At 38.1% G+C, this 16,872-nt stretch overlaps 1 protein-coding gene across 2 annotated transcripts in view; it reads left to right on the forward strand.

Moving 5' to 3' along the window:
• Positions 1-226: 226 nt before the first annotated feature.
• The window catches only part of LOC110024703 (proline--tRNA ligase, cytoplasmic), a 55,714-nt gene continuing 39,068 nt past the window's right edge, over positions 227-16,872 (forward strand). The window contains exons 1-6 of one of the 2 annotated variants that reach the window (XM_020724815.1): positions 227-511; positions 658-746; positions 2,148-2,217; positions 2,294-2,376; positions 2,462-2,554; positions 7,274-7,390. In XM_020724815.1, the coding sequence (XP_020580474.1) occupies positions 2,181-2,217; positions 2,294-2,376; positions 2,462-2,554; positions 7,274-7,390 (330 nt within the window). In that variant the 5' untranslated portion in view covers positions 227-511; positions 658-746; positions 2,148-2,180. Of the gene's footprint in view, positions 512-657; positions 747-2,147; positions 2,218-2,293; positions 2,377-2,461; positions 2,555-7,273; positions 7,391-16,872 lie in introns of those variants that run through there. The other variant, XM_020724816.1, reaches the window with a different exon arrangement.

Below are 16,872 nucleotides of genomic sequence, written 5' to 3' on the forward strand. Positions count from 1 at the left end.
TTGTGAGATAAATATATTTTTTTATTTTTTTCCTTTTGATTAGTAAATTCTCATTATTATTTGGGTTATTTACATATATATGAAATAGTTTTTTATACACATAAAATATTTTACTTTTATTGATATTTAAAAGTTTTACAAATTTAGATAAAGTGATATTAAAAAAAAGTTTAGAAGTTAAATGAAAATTCATAGAAATTATGTGGTACGTATGCAAGTAATTGTGTGGTAGGTATGCAAGTTCCTTATTATTTTCTAGGTTTTTTGTGCTGAACTTCAAATTTCACCGTCGCTCGCTCCAACCCTCGAGCTACCTCAGCAATGGCGATGCTGGTTTGATAGCCGTCATTAGCACATCAATCAGCAGTCCGTTAAGCTCTTCTGGAGGTGAAAGGCGGGCATTTTGGTTGTGCATTGCTTGCGGAGCTATAGTTGCCAGAAAAGTACACTGACCGGGAAACTAGGGTTTTGGGGGCTCGACTGGTTTTGCACACTCTGGCCATTGCACGATGTATCCACGACTAGCAACTTGACCTCTCTCGTTCCTTTTTTATTATTTTCATTAAGGAAATAACAATGACTTTTGCGTTGACCCAACCTCCACGTTTTCTGCTGTTTGAATGGTTTCTGAATCGATTTAACTGTCACGGTTTTCAGGTCGGGGATTGCTTTCCAGGATTTATAATGTGACTTTGAACTCTTGTTCCTTCCTATCCTGTGGAAGAGGGAGTACTGAGGGGAGTAAGGTATGCACACTGTCGCTTGTAATGTTGTCTTTCTCTTTCATGTCTTGTGATCGCCTCTGAGGGGCTGTCTGGTAACGGATTTAAAGCGAGATTTAAGCTAAATCTTGCCAGACGGTCATTTTGGAGCGCGGATTGATAAATCCGGATTTTGCGGATTTCGGCCGTACTAAATCCCACGAATCGGTGAATTTACGGGATTTACAGCCAGAGCGATTGTGATCGCTGTGGATATACGTAGAACTTCCCAAAAAGTTTTAATTGATTCGCGGGATTTAGAGGATTTGGTTGCCAGACGGTTCTTCATTCAGGATTTAGTAAATCCGGATTTATTGGATTTACTAAATCTTAATAACTTAAAATAAATCCATTAATCTTCGTCTAACCAAATGATGTTTTTGATCGGCACTGCTGCAGAAATGCTTGCATGTAGTTGGTTGCAGGCTTATCATCTAATTTGAAGAAGGATTTAAGGAAGATTAAGCGTAAATTCTGCCAAACAGTATTCTGGGGACTTTTCAATATTACTATTTTGTTAAATCCCATTTCAACCCCATAATTGTTTAAATTCATTAATTGTTAATCCCACCATTCATGGGATTTAAAATATATAAATATTTCTTCTTCTCATATATCTTAAATCCTGAAACTCATAGCTACATACGACCCTATTCTTATGCATTTACATATCTTACACCTAAACTTTAATTATCATTTTAACTTTGAAAGAAAAATGACATAGACCTTTTCGTGCATAGGAATGACGGTATTTATGTAAATGTTGAAGATTAGGTGTTAGATATGTAAATACAAAATAATTGAGTGGTACGCATGTAAATCTTCCTAGTTATCATGTCAAATAATTTTCTGATTATAATCATCTTGGGATACTAAATCTAGATTACAGGATTTACAAATTCCTACTTGAGTTAAATCATATTTGTAGCTAAACAAGCCCTTAAGGCTACTTTTCTAAATTTGTTTAGCAACTTGAGATGTTAGGAGTACTGTGTATATTACTAGAGATACCTGTAGTCGAACTTATGAACTTTGCAATTTTTTTCTGTGCTTTGATCATGTAATTATCTTGCATACATAGGTTATTCTCATTAGCAACTATTTTCTATTTAGTTTCATATCTCTTTTTCTTAAAGTTAGTAGCTTCTTGATTACTTTCAATTATTTCCTTGTATGATAGCTCAGACTTTTTCGGAACAATAAACTTTATTTTTTTCCCATCAATTTTTTCCAGTTCAATTGCTTTTTGGATCTTTGGATCCTTTACCATTTTATTCAGCATTCTTATTCAAGGGAAGATGGGAGAATAATAAATATTTTTTGAGATTGTAATCTCTTTTATTTGTTATGCTTATTTTACTTCATAAATATGCTCATTGATTTCAGAAAATTTGCAACCGGTTACTAGTCATTGAGGGCATGGCTACTGCAAATGCAAGTACCAGCTCAAAGAATGGTCTGTATTAATATTCCTTGTGTTTTAAGTAGCACAAAGCCTATAGGTTTTCTTTAAAAATGATTTTTTTTTATAGCTAGGAAGAAAGAAGTAAAGAAAGAAACTGGATTGGGTCTAGCCTATAAAAAGAATGAATCTTTTGGAGAATGGTACTCTGAGGTAAAGCAGGATTGAGAATTTTTTTATAGTTTGCCATAGAAAATTTTTAAGACTTTTGGCATATTAACATTTTCTGGCTGGTCAGGTGGTTGTTAACGGTGAAATGATTGAATACTATGACATCTCTGGTTGTTACATTTTACGACCATGGACAATGGTGATCTGGGAAACCATGCAAGTATGTGCTTTAGTTGTTTATTCTAGTTCATGGTTTTGGTTATCATATTTAATTATTTCTACAAGTGTGGTTTTTCGGAGTTTCAGCATCACTGCCGGCTACATTTTTGTAGTCTATTCCATGGCAAAAGGTTACAAGATGCAGGAAAACTTGCAATGGCTTTGTTTTATCTTAGTTTTTCTTAGAATTACCGTCTTATTTTCAACAGTTGTATTCTAGTATCCTCTTCTCAGATTTTTTTATGATTATTGATTATTTCATTAGAACAAAATTTATTTTAGTCAATTGTTTTGTGGCTTTATTGTTTGTTTATTTTAAGTGTTTGCACCCTAGGTTCATGTAAGGCAAGCCATTATCTCACTGCCTTAAATTTTTGGGTTATACATTTTAATCAAGGGAACACCTTTAGTGTGTTGATAATACTATTAACAAGGTAAAGGGTCCTCTTCCAAGAAGGTTTTTTTTTTTCCTTTATTGGTCAATTTGTCTTAAGCAAAACAAGTTTGCTAATGTGCAAACTGCAACACAATGTTCAAACATTTTTTTTTCCTTGAAGCGCACATATTGGTTAATTGAAGTGGTTAATGGATATAGAAGTTAAAGAATCCTATAATTCAAAGGTTAAAGATGAAATAATTGAAGATGTAAATACTAATTTAATGAAATGATGATTGTATGCCTGTGAGATTTAGAACAAAGAACGTCTCAATTTACAACAATAAATGACTTGAAGTATAATAATGAATGACTTAGGAGTATAGAATTGAACGCTCAATGTTTAAGAAAAATGACTCACATGGAAGAGGTGTTTGTGTGATCAAGGTGGAGGAAGCTTATAATTGCGTATTCATAGGGAGGAAAGCAAGATGTGGTGAGTTGGAAAACTAGAGATTAGGAGGGTTTCATTTTTTTGTGCTATAGATTTTAATAGAATGTTTGAATCATCTGTCCTAGTTGAGCCTCTTGCTACAGTTGAATCAATGAGATTGCACTAGGAGACTTTGACGAGATGGAATTCCTAACATGTGTGAGTACCATGTCATGTTATCAAGCACGGAATGCTGTAATTAAGGCTATAATTGAGCCAAGTTAAGCCGAGTATTTCATGGATTAGATTTGGCTTGGTCGTATTATGAGTTTTTCATGTTTGACTCGAGCTCAAGTCGAGCTTTCATCTGAATGTTCATACTTGTCTTGCTTAATTTTTTAAATAATTGTACTTGACCTTAACTTGATATATTTATATTAATTGAAAGAGTGTTTTAACGAGTTAATAAACAAGCAAAAAATAAAAATAAATACACAATTTTTCATATAAAGTTATTAACAAATGATTTAAAAATTTAATTAAATAAACAATTAAGCAATTTTTGAATGAGTATCAAACCCTTTACATCAATTAAAAGATAATATGAGTGGCTTAAAAGTCTAGCTCAAGTTCTTAGCGATAAATATCGTGTTAGTTTTAAGGTGAGGATAGCACATAGCTCAATATACATTGTCAAGTTGAAGTAAAATGTTAAGAGCTGTAGAATTTGAAGCTCTTGTTGGTCCTAACTTCTGTCAGGTCTTATGCCCTTTAGGGCATAAGACTGCATGTTTATAAATCGTTTGCCAACATGTCAACTGTAGATGGACTTTTGGGCTCACTTATGTCTGTACATGCTCATGTGAGCTCAACCTTAGCATACCCACTTTGGTTGGTGACCTTGCGTGACTGAATGTGAAGTCAAAAGTATAAATTAAACGCAAAATTAACAATGAGAATCAGAAAATATCCTTATTATTAATTAAATGTAAATATATTACTTTTAAAAAGTACTTGTATAATTTGTATTAAAATTTAATTAAGTAATATATGAGTCATCATCAAGCTTTATGTCAAACCCTTAACAATTTACTCGTTGAACAATAAACAAGCTAGTTTCTGAACATTAATAAACTTCTTGTACCATGCTTAAGTTTTATTCATTTTACCTTTGAGTATCCAAACTTGTTTAATGATTTGAACAAGATTGAACAAATATTAATTGAGCCGAATTCATGTTATTAATCACATGCATTGTTTTTCTTACAGTTCTACTTGCGAATAACAAAAATTGATATGTTATCGGCCCATCTAGTTTTTTGTTTAATATTTTATTATTAAATGTAAATTAGAAAAAGAAATTAGATTTTTGATCCATCCATATAGTATTTGTGTAATAATTCTATTATTAAATATTAATAACAAATAAAATTAGGTTTTTAATTTATCCATCTATCTATTTGCTTAATATTTTCATATATTATAGTGATATAAATATTTCTTTTTGTCCATAAAAAATACAACACTTGATATAATAATATGAAATAGGTTATGAAATTGCTAGGTCATCATTAAATGAGCATTTTATTGAATTTTTATTTAGTTACTTGTTAAACAATAAATGGATACATTCATGAACATAAATGAATTAATGGGACACCAAGCTTGTAAATGACAAGCTTTAAAATTTTTTGTTTGATACGCTTCAGTTATCTTAATCTGCAAACACAAACAAGCCTTTATGAATGAATATCAAGTTTTTCATTGAGTGCTCTAGCTCACATACAACGTTATTCCTTAGTATCAATCTTATTGTAAGAATTATTAAAAGTAGTAGCCTTTGTTTTATCCATTTAAATAATCAATAACATTTTATTTTTACCACTTCTTAAAATCATATTTTGTTTTTCACGTGTTTTAATAATCTTGTGTCATTTCACTCTACCATCAAGTTTTCTCATTAGTCTGTGATCTATTTTCCTAATATATTTATAACAATCATCTTAATCAAACTAGTCATTTTATCTTACATTAAGGTTGGCTCAATTAAATAACTCCAACTTGCCTTCTTTAATTGTATATACTAATGGATTTATAATTTTTTATATTTTGAATTCCGTCGTTTTATTATTAACAAGTATATATATCGAGGGCAGATTTTTTATTGAAATCACCATATAGTCTTTGAAGATAGACTTTTCTAAGTATGATTTCTCCACCTTTGTAGGTGAATTGGTATTCTTTTCATTTGCTATAGTATTTGTCCACTATTGCAAGCTCTTAGCCTATGAGAAATCAAACATTGTGGCACATATTATATTTCTATCATCTATTCTATAGCCACGAGTCCTCTCATATCCTATTGTATTGGAACTTATTTGTCCATTTAAATTGTGTCTAATAAATAAACTTCTGTTTTTTGATATATTAATTAATATTTCTTTCCACAGTTTATTTTTTTAATATTATTTTATCCAACTTAAGGTGCACAACCAATAACCACATTCTTAATATCTTTATTGATAGTTATCTTAATAGAAACTACTCTATTCCTAATCCTGTTCACTTCAGCAATTTTTTCTCTTAATTTTTTATCCACTATTATTTCAACTACAATTTTATTTTTAACCTTTCCAATCTAAAATAAATTATAATTTGTTGATGCCTTTGGATATATCTACCGTTCATTTAGTTTCTTTTTCTTGGACAAGCTATAGTTATTATTCTTCTAGTTATCAGTTTTGCAAATTCCCATCCTTTCATTAAAAGTGATCTAATTTCATGTAGGAAATATAATATTAGATTTAAACCTGGTCAACCCTTATGTTGCACTACTTATTGTTGATGTCCTAGTCCACTCTTGCACACTTTTCATGACAATTGGATTAATTTATGGTGCGCCACTTAAGGGTGATGTCCTTGGCTACTCACCAGAGTCAGTTTAGTCCATGCCAAGCCGCTTCTCAAAATGTCATGGCACTAGTGAAATTCAAATTATAATTCATTTCATTAGTTTGTTATCACTTGTGAGTTTTATGATTGACGTCAGTCTATTTTTTTTCAATCGGGTTCGGGATCGACCATTACAATTATTAAAGAAGCCATAAATGTTGATGAGAAATACAAAACTAATACAAATACAAATGCTACTACTAGTAATTCTAAATTCTAATACTAATTGTAATAATAATATTTGTCTGATATCGGAGAACAAGCTTGATTCCAACAACATTTTTAATAATACTAATACTTTCTGATGCTACTTAATAATTGTTGACATGGACTATGGTGAAGCAGCCTCTAGTGTTTCTTTTAGGTGAATAGTAAGTTTAAATAATCTTTATATTTGAGTATGAATGTTTTTGTTTTTTATATATAAATAAGCATGCTGTATTCAGTATAAACAAAGCTGGTGTTTCGTTATCATCAAGCACTATGTGGATCGACAATTCCCTTACTCTTGGCCTTATTTTAGTCTTGAAATTCAGTTTATGCTTTCAAAAAAGTGGGGCCAAATGGCCATGCCACCTGGTATTTGGCCATTGATCTGAGCTAGTTATTTTCGATACACTTTTCAATCTTTTCCCATGTTCATTAGTGAGGAAGTTCATTTAATTTGCTCAATAGTGATGTTCACAAAGAATTTGATGGCCAGTGTTAATTTATACGGAAATAGCCTATTCAATGTTTTAAGCATGAGAAATTTTGTAGTTGCCAATGTACTCATGCTTATGTAATAAAGCTGCAATTCGTTCTCTCTTTGCTTAAGACTTGCATGGTTCAGTTACTAAAAATATTTATGATATTATTCACTATGTATTTTCTTGGACGCTCTTGATTTATATTTTTGCTTTATCTCTGTTCACTGCATGAACCACCATGTTTTGTTGATTAATTTTATTTTCGTGCAGGCATTCTTTGACGCAGAAATAAAGAAAATGAATGTAAAAAATGCATACTTTCCTCTATTTGTAACGGAGAATGTTCTTCAAAAGGAGAAAAATCATATTGAGGGTTTTGCTCCAGAGGTGTGTGTTGACTTATTTCTGTAGTTCTTATTATTGTTTCAGATGATACATTGTGTTCATTTTCTGTATCTTTTTTTTGACTTATTATTTTAGTTTTTATGGATGATCATGTTGAGGGTTTTGCTCCAGTTTTGTGAGATGTTTTGCTTTAGTTTTATATCATCATTATGGATGATAATACTTGGCTGACATTCTCTATCTCTGGTTTCTAACGTCCAGGTCAATGCTTGTATTTAGCTGGCAGGCATGCACTGAAAATCACCTTTCAAGAAGTCAACCATGATAGTTGATCTGCTTAGCAATATTATTTGCGACATGACAACTTTATTTTTAATCTAATAGCAGAAGCTTAGAAGTTGATCCAAGACATGCACAATAAAAAAAAAAAGATTGAATAGTAGGGATCTCTAAAATGGTATATTGGTTGAGTTGATTCTTTTTCAGTAGAAAAAGTTCAGTTGTTTAGGTTGAAATCATTTTTATGCTCTTTAGGATTCTGGATGCAAAATTAGTACCGAAGGATTATGAAGGAGTAGGGGCTAATCTTCCAAAGGAGTGCATTTATGAAGCCTACCCTTCATAGTGGGATAAGGATAATAATTATGGCGATGATGATGGATGCAAAATGCTGTTCAGGATGATTTTTATGCTTAGTATTGGCTTGTTTAAAGTGTTACTAAGCAAATAAAAAATCTCCGTTGACTTGTCATATTTTTCCTAAGCCGAAATGATTTTGGTATCATCATAGGTATAGTTTAGGAATTAATTAACTTTCATATTAGTATAATAATGTATCTCAACCAGCTGTTTTAAACATTGAAATCTACCATTTTAGTGTGTACTTGGTACACTTAATTGAAAATACCAGTCAGAGCATTCTACGTCTGCCGCCTAGTTAGCAAGAGGTTAACTCTCTAAATAACACAGGACGAAGAAGCGACCTTTGAGTCTAGTTTAGAACTGCATCTCGTTATAGTTGTGATAGCGGGGGGATTAACTGGTGTCTATTGCTGTTCTCAAGACGCAAGTTGTAGCCTCTTTCTACTCAAAACTTCTGGTTGGGAAATGCCACTTTTCTTTGTAGTTGAACCATTCGATCCGTTTATAGTTTCTTCGAGGCTGTTTGGTGGTCAGATTTAAGTTGTAATTACATTGAATTTAGTCTAGATATGCTATACTGTCTAAATGGACAGCTTGAATACTATTTTAATTTTGTTTTGGCATTAATCCCGCATACAAATTCTGAAAGTTCAGTGGCTTTAGAGAATAGAAACACACGAAGAATGAGAGACGGATAAATACTAGTAGATGATTTTGCCTGCAGTGTCCATTGCGACTTCCTTGCTTCTTTTGTCTCAAATGTTTTGGGTGGGGATGAAGAAAAGGAAGATGACAGTTTCAGACACTACCCACCATTGTCACATCGATGAGGTGGAGGAAGATAAGGGTTTCAACAGACTGTAGAAGGACGAGGACAAATGTTTTGGGTAAAAGTAGCTAGCATTTGACATTTAATCAGATTTTTAAATCTGTAATAAATATTTAACTAAAGTATTTTATTATTTAATTACAATTTAAATAGTGTAATTAAAATTTATCATCATTTAATCATGATTATTGATTAATATTAGTAAATTGAAAAATCTATATTTTATTTAAATTGACTAGATAGAATTTTTTATTTAATTATGTTAATAAATTATTAATTATGATTAATTGAAATATTATTGTTGAATCCCAATCTGCCTGGGAGGCACGCCCAAAGAATATAGCACGTTAGAAAGGAAGAGAGAGCAGAGAGCAGAGAGCAGTTATGAATTATAACATTGCGTAACCTTTATTAATGAAATGTACCCCTATTCATAGGAATGGAGGATGTACAATTGCATAGTATATACGTAGTATACGTAGGTACGGTAGAGGTTTTTTATTCTGTACATAAATTTGGCCCGAGGCCCACGGACGTCCTACTGAAAGGGGCTGGGTGGCCGACCTGTCAAGCTGAGCAACTACTTGCTGAGGATCAATGCCAACTGCTCTGGAATTAGATGGTTTGTCCTGCTCACCTGGCCTGGCCAGGGTAGAGGGCGCTCGGCTCGCCCACGTGAGTCCGATCAACTTGATTCTTTGGGAGATAATCTGTTCTTATTCCGTCATGGAAATGCCGTCCTCACCGTACACAAGAGCTGGCCGGATAAGCGTGCGGTCTCGGGTCATCCTTGGTGGGTCCCACAATGCCACATCACCTCTTATGTTGGCCTTGAGATATCTTTGAGATTCGAGCTATCACATTTTTGATGTATATATTAAAGTTCCTTGATTTTCTTGTTTCTTGAAAATGACAATTGTGATAAAAACAAAAAAAAAATAGATTTTTTGAACAAATTTGTGGTATTCATTACTATTTATAGCATAATAATTAACTAATTCTTGATTTCTATGCTAAGACTATTCTAAATAAATAATATGAGATGTGGGGCTTGTCTTTCAGGCATTCCTTCGGGTTGGTTTTTCATCTTCTTAGTGGTGCTGAGTATGGAGGGCGGTTAACTTCCTAATTTCGTTAGATAGGAGTTTGGTGCTTTGGTTTTTAAGGCCATGAAGAAGAGGGCCAAGAAGATCTCTAAAGGCGAGCGACCTGGTAAGCGTGTTGCACTTGAGGTCAAGACCTCTGAGCCTGTGGTTGAAATAGGGTCATCAGACTTAAATAATGACCTCCACGCGGCGAGTTCTTTGTGTACGGAGGGGAGTTTTCCCATGACGAAACACCACACGTTGGGCAAGGTTCGCCTTGAGAATGATCAGACGGAACAAACGATCCATCTTTTATTTCACCTTAGTTGAAGGTAGGGGGCGATCAAGGACCCGCCTTTACATTTATACCTCCGGAGGTTCTGGCTACTGATGGTCAAGGGGAAGCCCCAGACTTTCGCTCGGCGGATGCTCCTCTACCGGTCTCTTCTCTTCTGTAAATGGAGCAGGAGGAAGGGGAGGGAGGTTGCTTCTTCACCACCTTTGATTTGGATCCAATGATGGGCCCCTCTTTAGGTGAGGGTACGAAGGTGAAGCTCCTTGGTGAATTTGGGGTTTGTCGAGGGCTCCAGGCGTTTTGAAGGGCCGCTTGGAGATGGATTAGTGTGTCCGACGGTTGATTTGGCGGGAACGACTAGCTCGCCTGAACCGTTTGGCTCGACTGAGCTTCGTCTTCATAGGGTCGAGGTTCCACAGTCTCAAGAAATCGATCTTCAGCTTTAGGATGTGCGGCTAGGGCTGTTGGAGGAAGATTTAGCTCTAGTTCGTGCTCGTGAGGTTGCTCTTCAGGAAGAGTTGACGTCACTCAAGGCCGAGTTGGCCGTCGTCCGGGAGGAGGTTTCGGTCTCCTGGTTGTATGCTGAAATGAACGGCGTAGACAATGTTAGGATATGAGGTGAGTTAATGTTTAAGCAGTTGTCTCAGCTGGGGTATGTCCTGACTGAGGCTATAACTGATAGTTTTGTAGAGTTTTTTCTTTCCGGCTAAGTACTTGTAAACGAATGAATTTTCTTGTTTGCCGAGTGGTTGTGATCAGTGAAAAATATGTAACCATTTTTTATTTTGTTGATATATATATATATATATTTGTTTAATTTTCAGTTCATCGGTGTGTGTGCTTGATTTAACTCTTTTCCCGCGCTTTGATGTAATGAAAGTATCCTTTTGCCCTTACGTTGTGTCAACTTCTGTTACACATTATAAGTCTGCGAGTTAGATTATTACTTCTTTATGATGACTTATTCCACCTCTGTGCGGTTCTTGCTTCTTTCTTTTATCGCTCATGGCTCCCAAGCACTTGGGACTTTTTGGTTCGACCTTGCTTGGGGTCGTGTCAGTTCTGTCAGAAAGTTGGATAACAGGTTTGGCCAAGTTGTTTGTCTTTGGGTCAGACATCTTCCTTCGGCTGGCCGTGGAGGGTGAAAGTCGGCGAGCAATTTTGGCAACTGCCTTGTTGTGTACATCGATCAATTCCGATACGGCCTGAGGTTGCTATTTTAGTGAGATGAGGTTCATCTTTAACAACTACGGTGTCATCCCTTTGTAGATGACACTGAACTCGGTCGCGATAGCCATGACCTTTGTCATATTCTTCCGGCAGGTAGCAATACCATGGTCAATAAAGTTCTTTTCATACTTCTTTGGGTTCAAGGTGGACCGAGATGGCTACACTGTCTTCTCTTTTGGTCTCAAGCTTCGGGTGACGTGGTCTGAGAGCAAACTTAAGGGCTAGCGGTCAAAGTTCGCGGTCGCTTCACATCGGAGAGGCTGGGGGATAGCCGTATGACCCATTGCTAAGGAGGTGAAGAAGTTGAAACTTTTGCCTGAACATGTCCAAGCTTTTGCTGAAATGATCAAGGGGCGCGAGCTGTCAGTGCTCTAATTTATTGAACAAGATGTTGTGAATCGGGTCTTATGGCCTGAGACTTTCGACGACATGACCGAGACTCTATGGGAGGAATCCGACGCCAGGGAGAAGAAGAGGATGGAGGCGGCGACGTCATTGAAGGTTTATAAGACTAAACCTAAGACAAAGAAGCTTATGGGGAACAGTACGCCGCTTTGCAATTATGAAAGTCTCTGAGTAAATTTAACAGGAAGGAAGACCCTTTCTCTTTTTTTTCCTTATATTTTCATATATATATATTTATTATTGACCTGTTTGAGCGAGTGTAAGGACTTTCAATGCATTCTGGGAGACTTCATCCGTGTATTCCGAGTCCCAGGAGTTGAACTCCGGGGGAGAGGCTCCTCTAGCTAGACAACCCGAGAGGAAGGGGTGGTTAGGTGTCTCCTACCTCGACCCTCAAGAAAGGGTTGCCACGCAACGAGTGTCTCCTCTGTAGGTAATATCCATTTTAGGAAGCGATGAAGGTTCCAAAGTCGATCTCTTGGGGCGGGCTGATCGGGATCAGAAAGGGAAGATGCTTGTTGATGAAGATTCATCGCCGCCTCCCCCTTTGTCTAAGGAGAAATGGGCGTTCCTTGGGTGGATGGAATGGATGGCTAGGGAGAGCAACTTTTTTGGGAGTTCGGGTGGCCGATTCCTGATAATGGACACTCAGAGGGACTGGTTCACCGATTTTCCCCTAGGGAGGTGCCAGACCTTTCCAGCTTCTCGACGGAGGTGATGCGGTCCGACAACCTCAACTCTGTGCTGGCAGGCATGAGTTACACCGATTTGTGTGAGACCTTCGACCGATGCAACACTGGCTCTGTCCGTTTCTCATGACCAGGTGAAGGCCCTAGTTCATGAAGAGACGAAGAGGAAAGCCGCCAGCCAGATGATGGCCTAGGTGGCAAAGAGCAAGAGAAAAGTCGATGTGGAGCTTCTTCACCTGTGGAAGAAACTGAAGGATTCTATACAGGCGTGGGAGGCAAAGGCCTTTGAATACGAGCAAACAATCGTTGTGTTGACAACAGAAAATAAGGATCTGGAGGATAAAATGTTCGGGATGATCTCTAGAGGAGATCACATGGTGAGGTTGTCGGAGCAGATCCAAGTTGGCCTGGCTATTGCAGCAGAGTGCTTTGTAAATGGTGGACTAGTGAAGCACAAGTGGACAGACATGGACCAGCTTGCCACGCTTTTCGTCAATTATGATGACAAAGATGATGGGCGTTTGACGCTAATAGAGATGAAGTGGGGAGTGATGGTGGACATGCGGCCACCTAGGTTTTTTGTATATACTTCGTTTATTTTTTTTTGTTTTAAAAAATGTCAGCAACGTCCGACCATGCTGGAGGCACTCATGTATTAGAAGGTAAACTTTGTAGATATTTTGAAGGAATGAATTGAAAATTTTCTTGTTTCCTATTCTTTTTTGTCTAATTTACTCTCTTCGCTTTCACGGGCTATTCGTCTCTAGACGAAGGATCTCATATGTATGTGAATGAATGATTTGGACAAGATGCAAACTTAACGCAATAGCCGGTTTCTTTTTAATTTCTCTCTGTACCAGATACCCTGTCCTTCAGTTGCAGTTTTTCTCGTTAAACTAGGCCGGACGATCACAACGTTGCAGCTTGCCACTATTTCATTTTGTGTCTGCTCGGGCAATTTTGGTGTCATAGCTGACTGTTTTTGTTATTGGGTAAGGCCATGTGATCTTGGCGTTGTGGCTTGCAGTGGTCTGCCAATCTTCTTTTCTTGCTTAGCCGGGCGATCCTGGTGCCACTACTAGGCCGAGCGATGTTGACGCTGCGGCCTGCCAGCCTTTTGTTCGTGTTCAGCAGGGCGGTCTTGGCGCCATGGTTGATCGTCTTCATTTTTTGGGAAATGCTGGGCGATCTTTATGCTACGGCTTGCCAATCTTCTATTCGTGCTCATCCTGATGGTCTTGGTGCCATGACTGGCTGTTTTCAAACTTCGGGCAAGGTCGAGCGGCCATGGCGCTGCTGTCTGCCGGTCTTCTATTTACGCTTAGTCGGGTGGCCTTGACAACACAACAAACTGTCTTCAAGCTTAATGCAAGGTCAGACAATTTTGGCGTCGTGGCTTGCCATTCTAGTCGCGCTCAGTCTAACGATTTTGATGCCGCAGTTGGTTGTCTTCAAACTTCCGGCAAGACCGAGCAATCTTGGCCCCTCGACTTGCTAGTCTTCTAGTCGTGGCGCCATGGCTGGCTGTCTTCAAACTTCGGGCAAGGCCAGGGGAACTTGGCGCCACGACCTGCCAGTCTTCTAGTCGTGCTTTCAAACTTCGGGCAAGGCCTGGTGTTCTTGGCTTGCGGCTTGCCAGTCTTCTAGGCGTGCTTAGTCGGGCGGTATTGGCTGCACGACTAGCTGTTTTCAAACTTTAGGCAAGGCTAGACAATCTTGGTTCCATGACCTGCCAGTTTTCTAGTTGTTCTCAGTCAGGCTGTCTTGGCTCCACGACTGGTTGTCTTCAAATTTCTGGCAAGATTGGGCGGTTTTGACGCCGCGGCCTGCCGTTCTCCCATCCCTTGAGCGTTAGGTAAATGTATTGTTGATTTTTTGATTTTTCTAGTTCCCTGAGCATGTTTCTAACCGGAAAGTTTTGTGCCTTCGATTAATGAGGCCTTCATTAATTTTACACATATTTTTGTTAAAGTATTGGGGAAATTGCAAACGAAAAGTGAAAATATTTTTCATTTAAGGATGTTAGTATAGAGTACGAAAGTAAATTCATGGGAAAAATTTTTTGAGGCAGTTCCAAGTCCAGGTCTAGGGTACTTCATTCCCTGTGTGGGTTTTTAGCTTGTATGCTCTGGGTCACGCTTGTCGGTGAATGATGTAGGGTTAGCTTCACGTTTGGTCTAGCTTTCCAACCGCCTACCCTTGTGCTGCAGGGTCAACCTTCTTCAGTACAAGATCTCCGGGAGAGAAATCTTTTTCCCAGACGTGTCGGATGTAGTACCGGGCAACTCTCCTCTTGACTTCTTTCTGTCGTAGGGCCGACTGTGCTAGGACTTCTTCCACAACATCTAGCGCGAGCATGACACCCTCATTTTTTGCTTCCAACCATTCCAGTGGACTTTCTTCATTGAATGTCATATCTGCGAGGACTCTTTGGCTGCATGGTTATACTGTACCAACAACATTACTTTCATTCCATGTGAAATCATGAACTGTGTTTGACCGGTCGCAGTTAATGGAGTCCTGTAGATGGCCCACTAGACGGACTGAAGGATTTCTGCCCAACTTCCCTTTGCTTCTCTTTTCTTTCTCAACAGATTGAGGATAATTTTATTGGCCGCTTCGACCTGACCATTGATCCGTGGGTGATGGATTGAGCTAAATTTGAGGCATATTCCTTGATTTTGGCAAAAATTTTGCACCTTATGTCCATGAACTACGTCCCATTATCCACAATGATCACCAACGACAGGCTGTAGCGATAGATCAAGTCGGTTTAGATGAAGTTTTGGACGATGTCCACAGAAATCTGGGCAAGGGCTTTGGCCTCGATCTACTTCGAAAGGTAGTCTACTGCCACCAGGAGGAATTGCCGTTGTCCTCTGGATGGTAGGAATGATCCCAGAATATCCAGACCCAGACAGCGAAAGGCCCCGGGCTGGTGATCGGTTGCCGTTTGCGTGCCGGTTGATGCTATAGTAGATCATACTTCAGGCATTGTTCACACCTCTTGGAGAATGCTTCAGTCCTTCAACAATGTTAGCCAGAAGTACCCCTGCCACTGGACTCAGAGAGCAAACGTCTTTCTTTCTGAGTGGCTCTCACATTCTCCAGTGTAAACATTTCGGAGAATGTCTTCCGCTTCAATTTCTTTTACGCATCTCAGGTATATCAAAGTTGATTTTCAGAAGAGTGTTCCCTCTATTAGTAAATGTTCGACGGCTTTGATTTTTAATTCTCATGGGGTATGTGACCTCTTCCGCAACGTCTCCCATTTCTAAGTACCTATTGTATTTGTCTCTTCGCCTTCTATCGCCATTGCCTCGAGTTCTTTGATTATTGGCCAGTTTAGTACTTGCGGTGTCCTGTTCCCCGGTGAACACATCTGGACATGTCCGCCACTTGGTTTCCTTTTCTACTGACGCGCTCGAATCAGAGCTGCACCAATTTTTTAGATTTTCGTCGTGGCCTTGTTAAGATACTTTATCATTGTGTCATCTCTGGCTTCAAACTTCACGTTATTTGATTTACTACAAGTTGTGTGTTCGATTTTACAATGAGGATTCGTGCACCCACTCGTAGGCTAGACGCAGACCGACAATCAAAGCCTCGTATTTTGTTTGATTGTTTGTCACTTCAAACTGAATGACTATTGAATGGTACAAGTGTTCTCCTGCAGGACTACTTAAAGCAAGCCCTAGTGCTGCTCTGGTTCTTTGAGGCGCCGTCCACGTACACGAGCCAGTCTTATCGGTCGCTTTGAAATTTTTCATCCGGCCTTTCATGCTTCAAGAAGTCTATCAGGAAATCTGCGACAGTCTGTGCTTTAATAGCCGTCTGAGGAACATAAGTGATATCGAACTTACTCAGCTCGATTCCCCACTAGAGTAGCGGGCCGGAATGCTTTGATCGGGCAAGCACCGACTTCAACAGATAATCTGAAATCACTTGGCCGGGATGCATTTGGAAGTAGGGTCGCAACCTGCAGGTCGACATAAATAAAGCAATTGCTAGTTTTTTCATAATTGAATATCTAAACTCCGCCTCTCGGAGAACTTGGATGGTGTAGTAAACTGGGAATTGCCTTCCCGATTCCTCCCTGACCAGCATAGAGCTGATCGCCTCAGCTCCCACTACATAGTATAATGAGAGTTCTTCATTTGGCTTTGGACTTTGGAGGAGCGGTGGTAAAGTTAAGGAATCTTTTAGGCTTTGGAAAGTTTGTTTACATTCACATATCCATCTCAAACTCTCGGCTTTTCTGAGGGTTTTGAAGAATGCCGCGCACTTGTTGCCCGACCTTGAGAAGAACCTACTGAGAGCCGCTATCTGACCGGTTAGCTTCTGAACCG

Source organism: Phalaenopsis equestris, unplaced genomic scaffold, assembly GCF_001263595.1.
Source record: "Phalaenopsis equestris unplaced genomic scaffold, ASM126359v1 Scaffold000268, whole genome shotgun sequence".
NCBI lineage: Eukaryota > Viridiplantae > Streptophyta > Magnoliopsida > Asparagales > Orchidaceae > Phalaenopsis > Phalaenopsis equestris.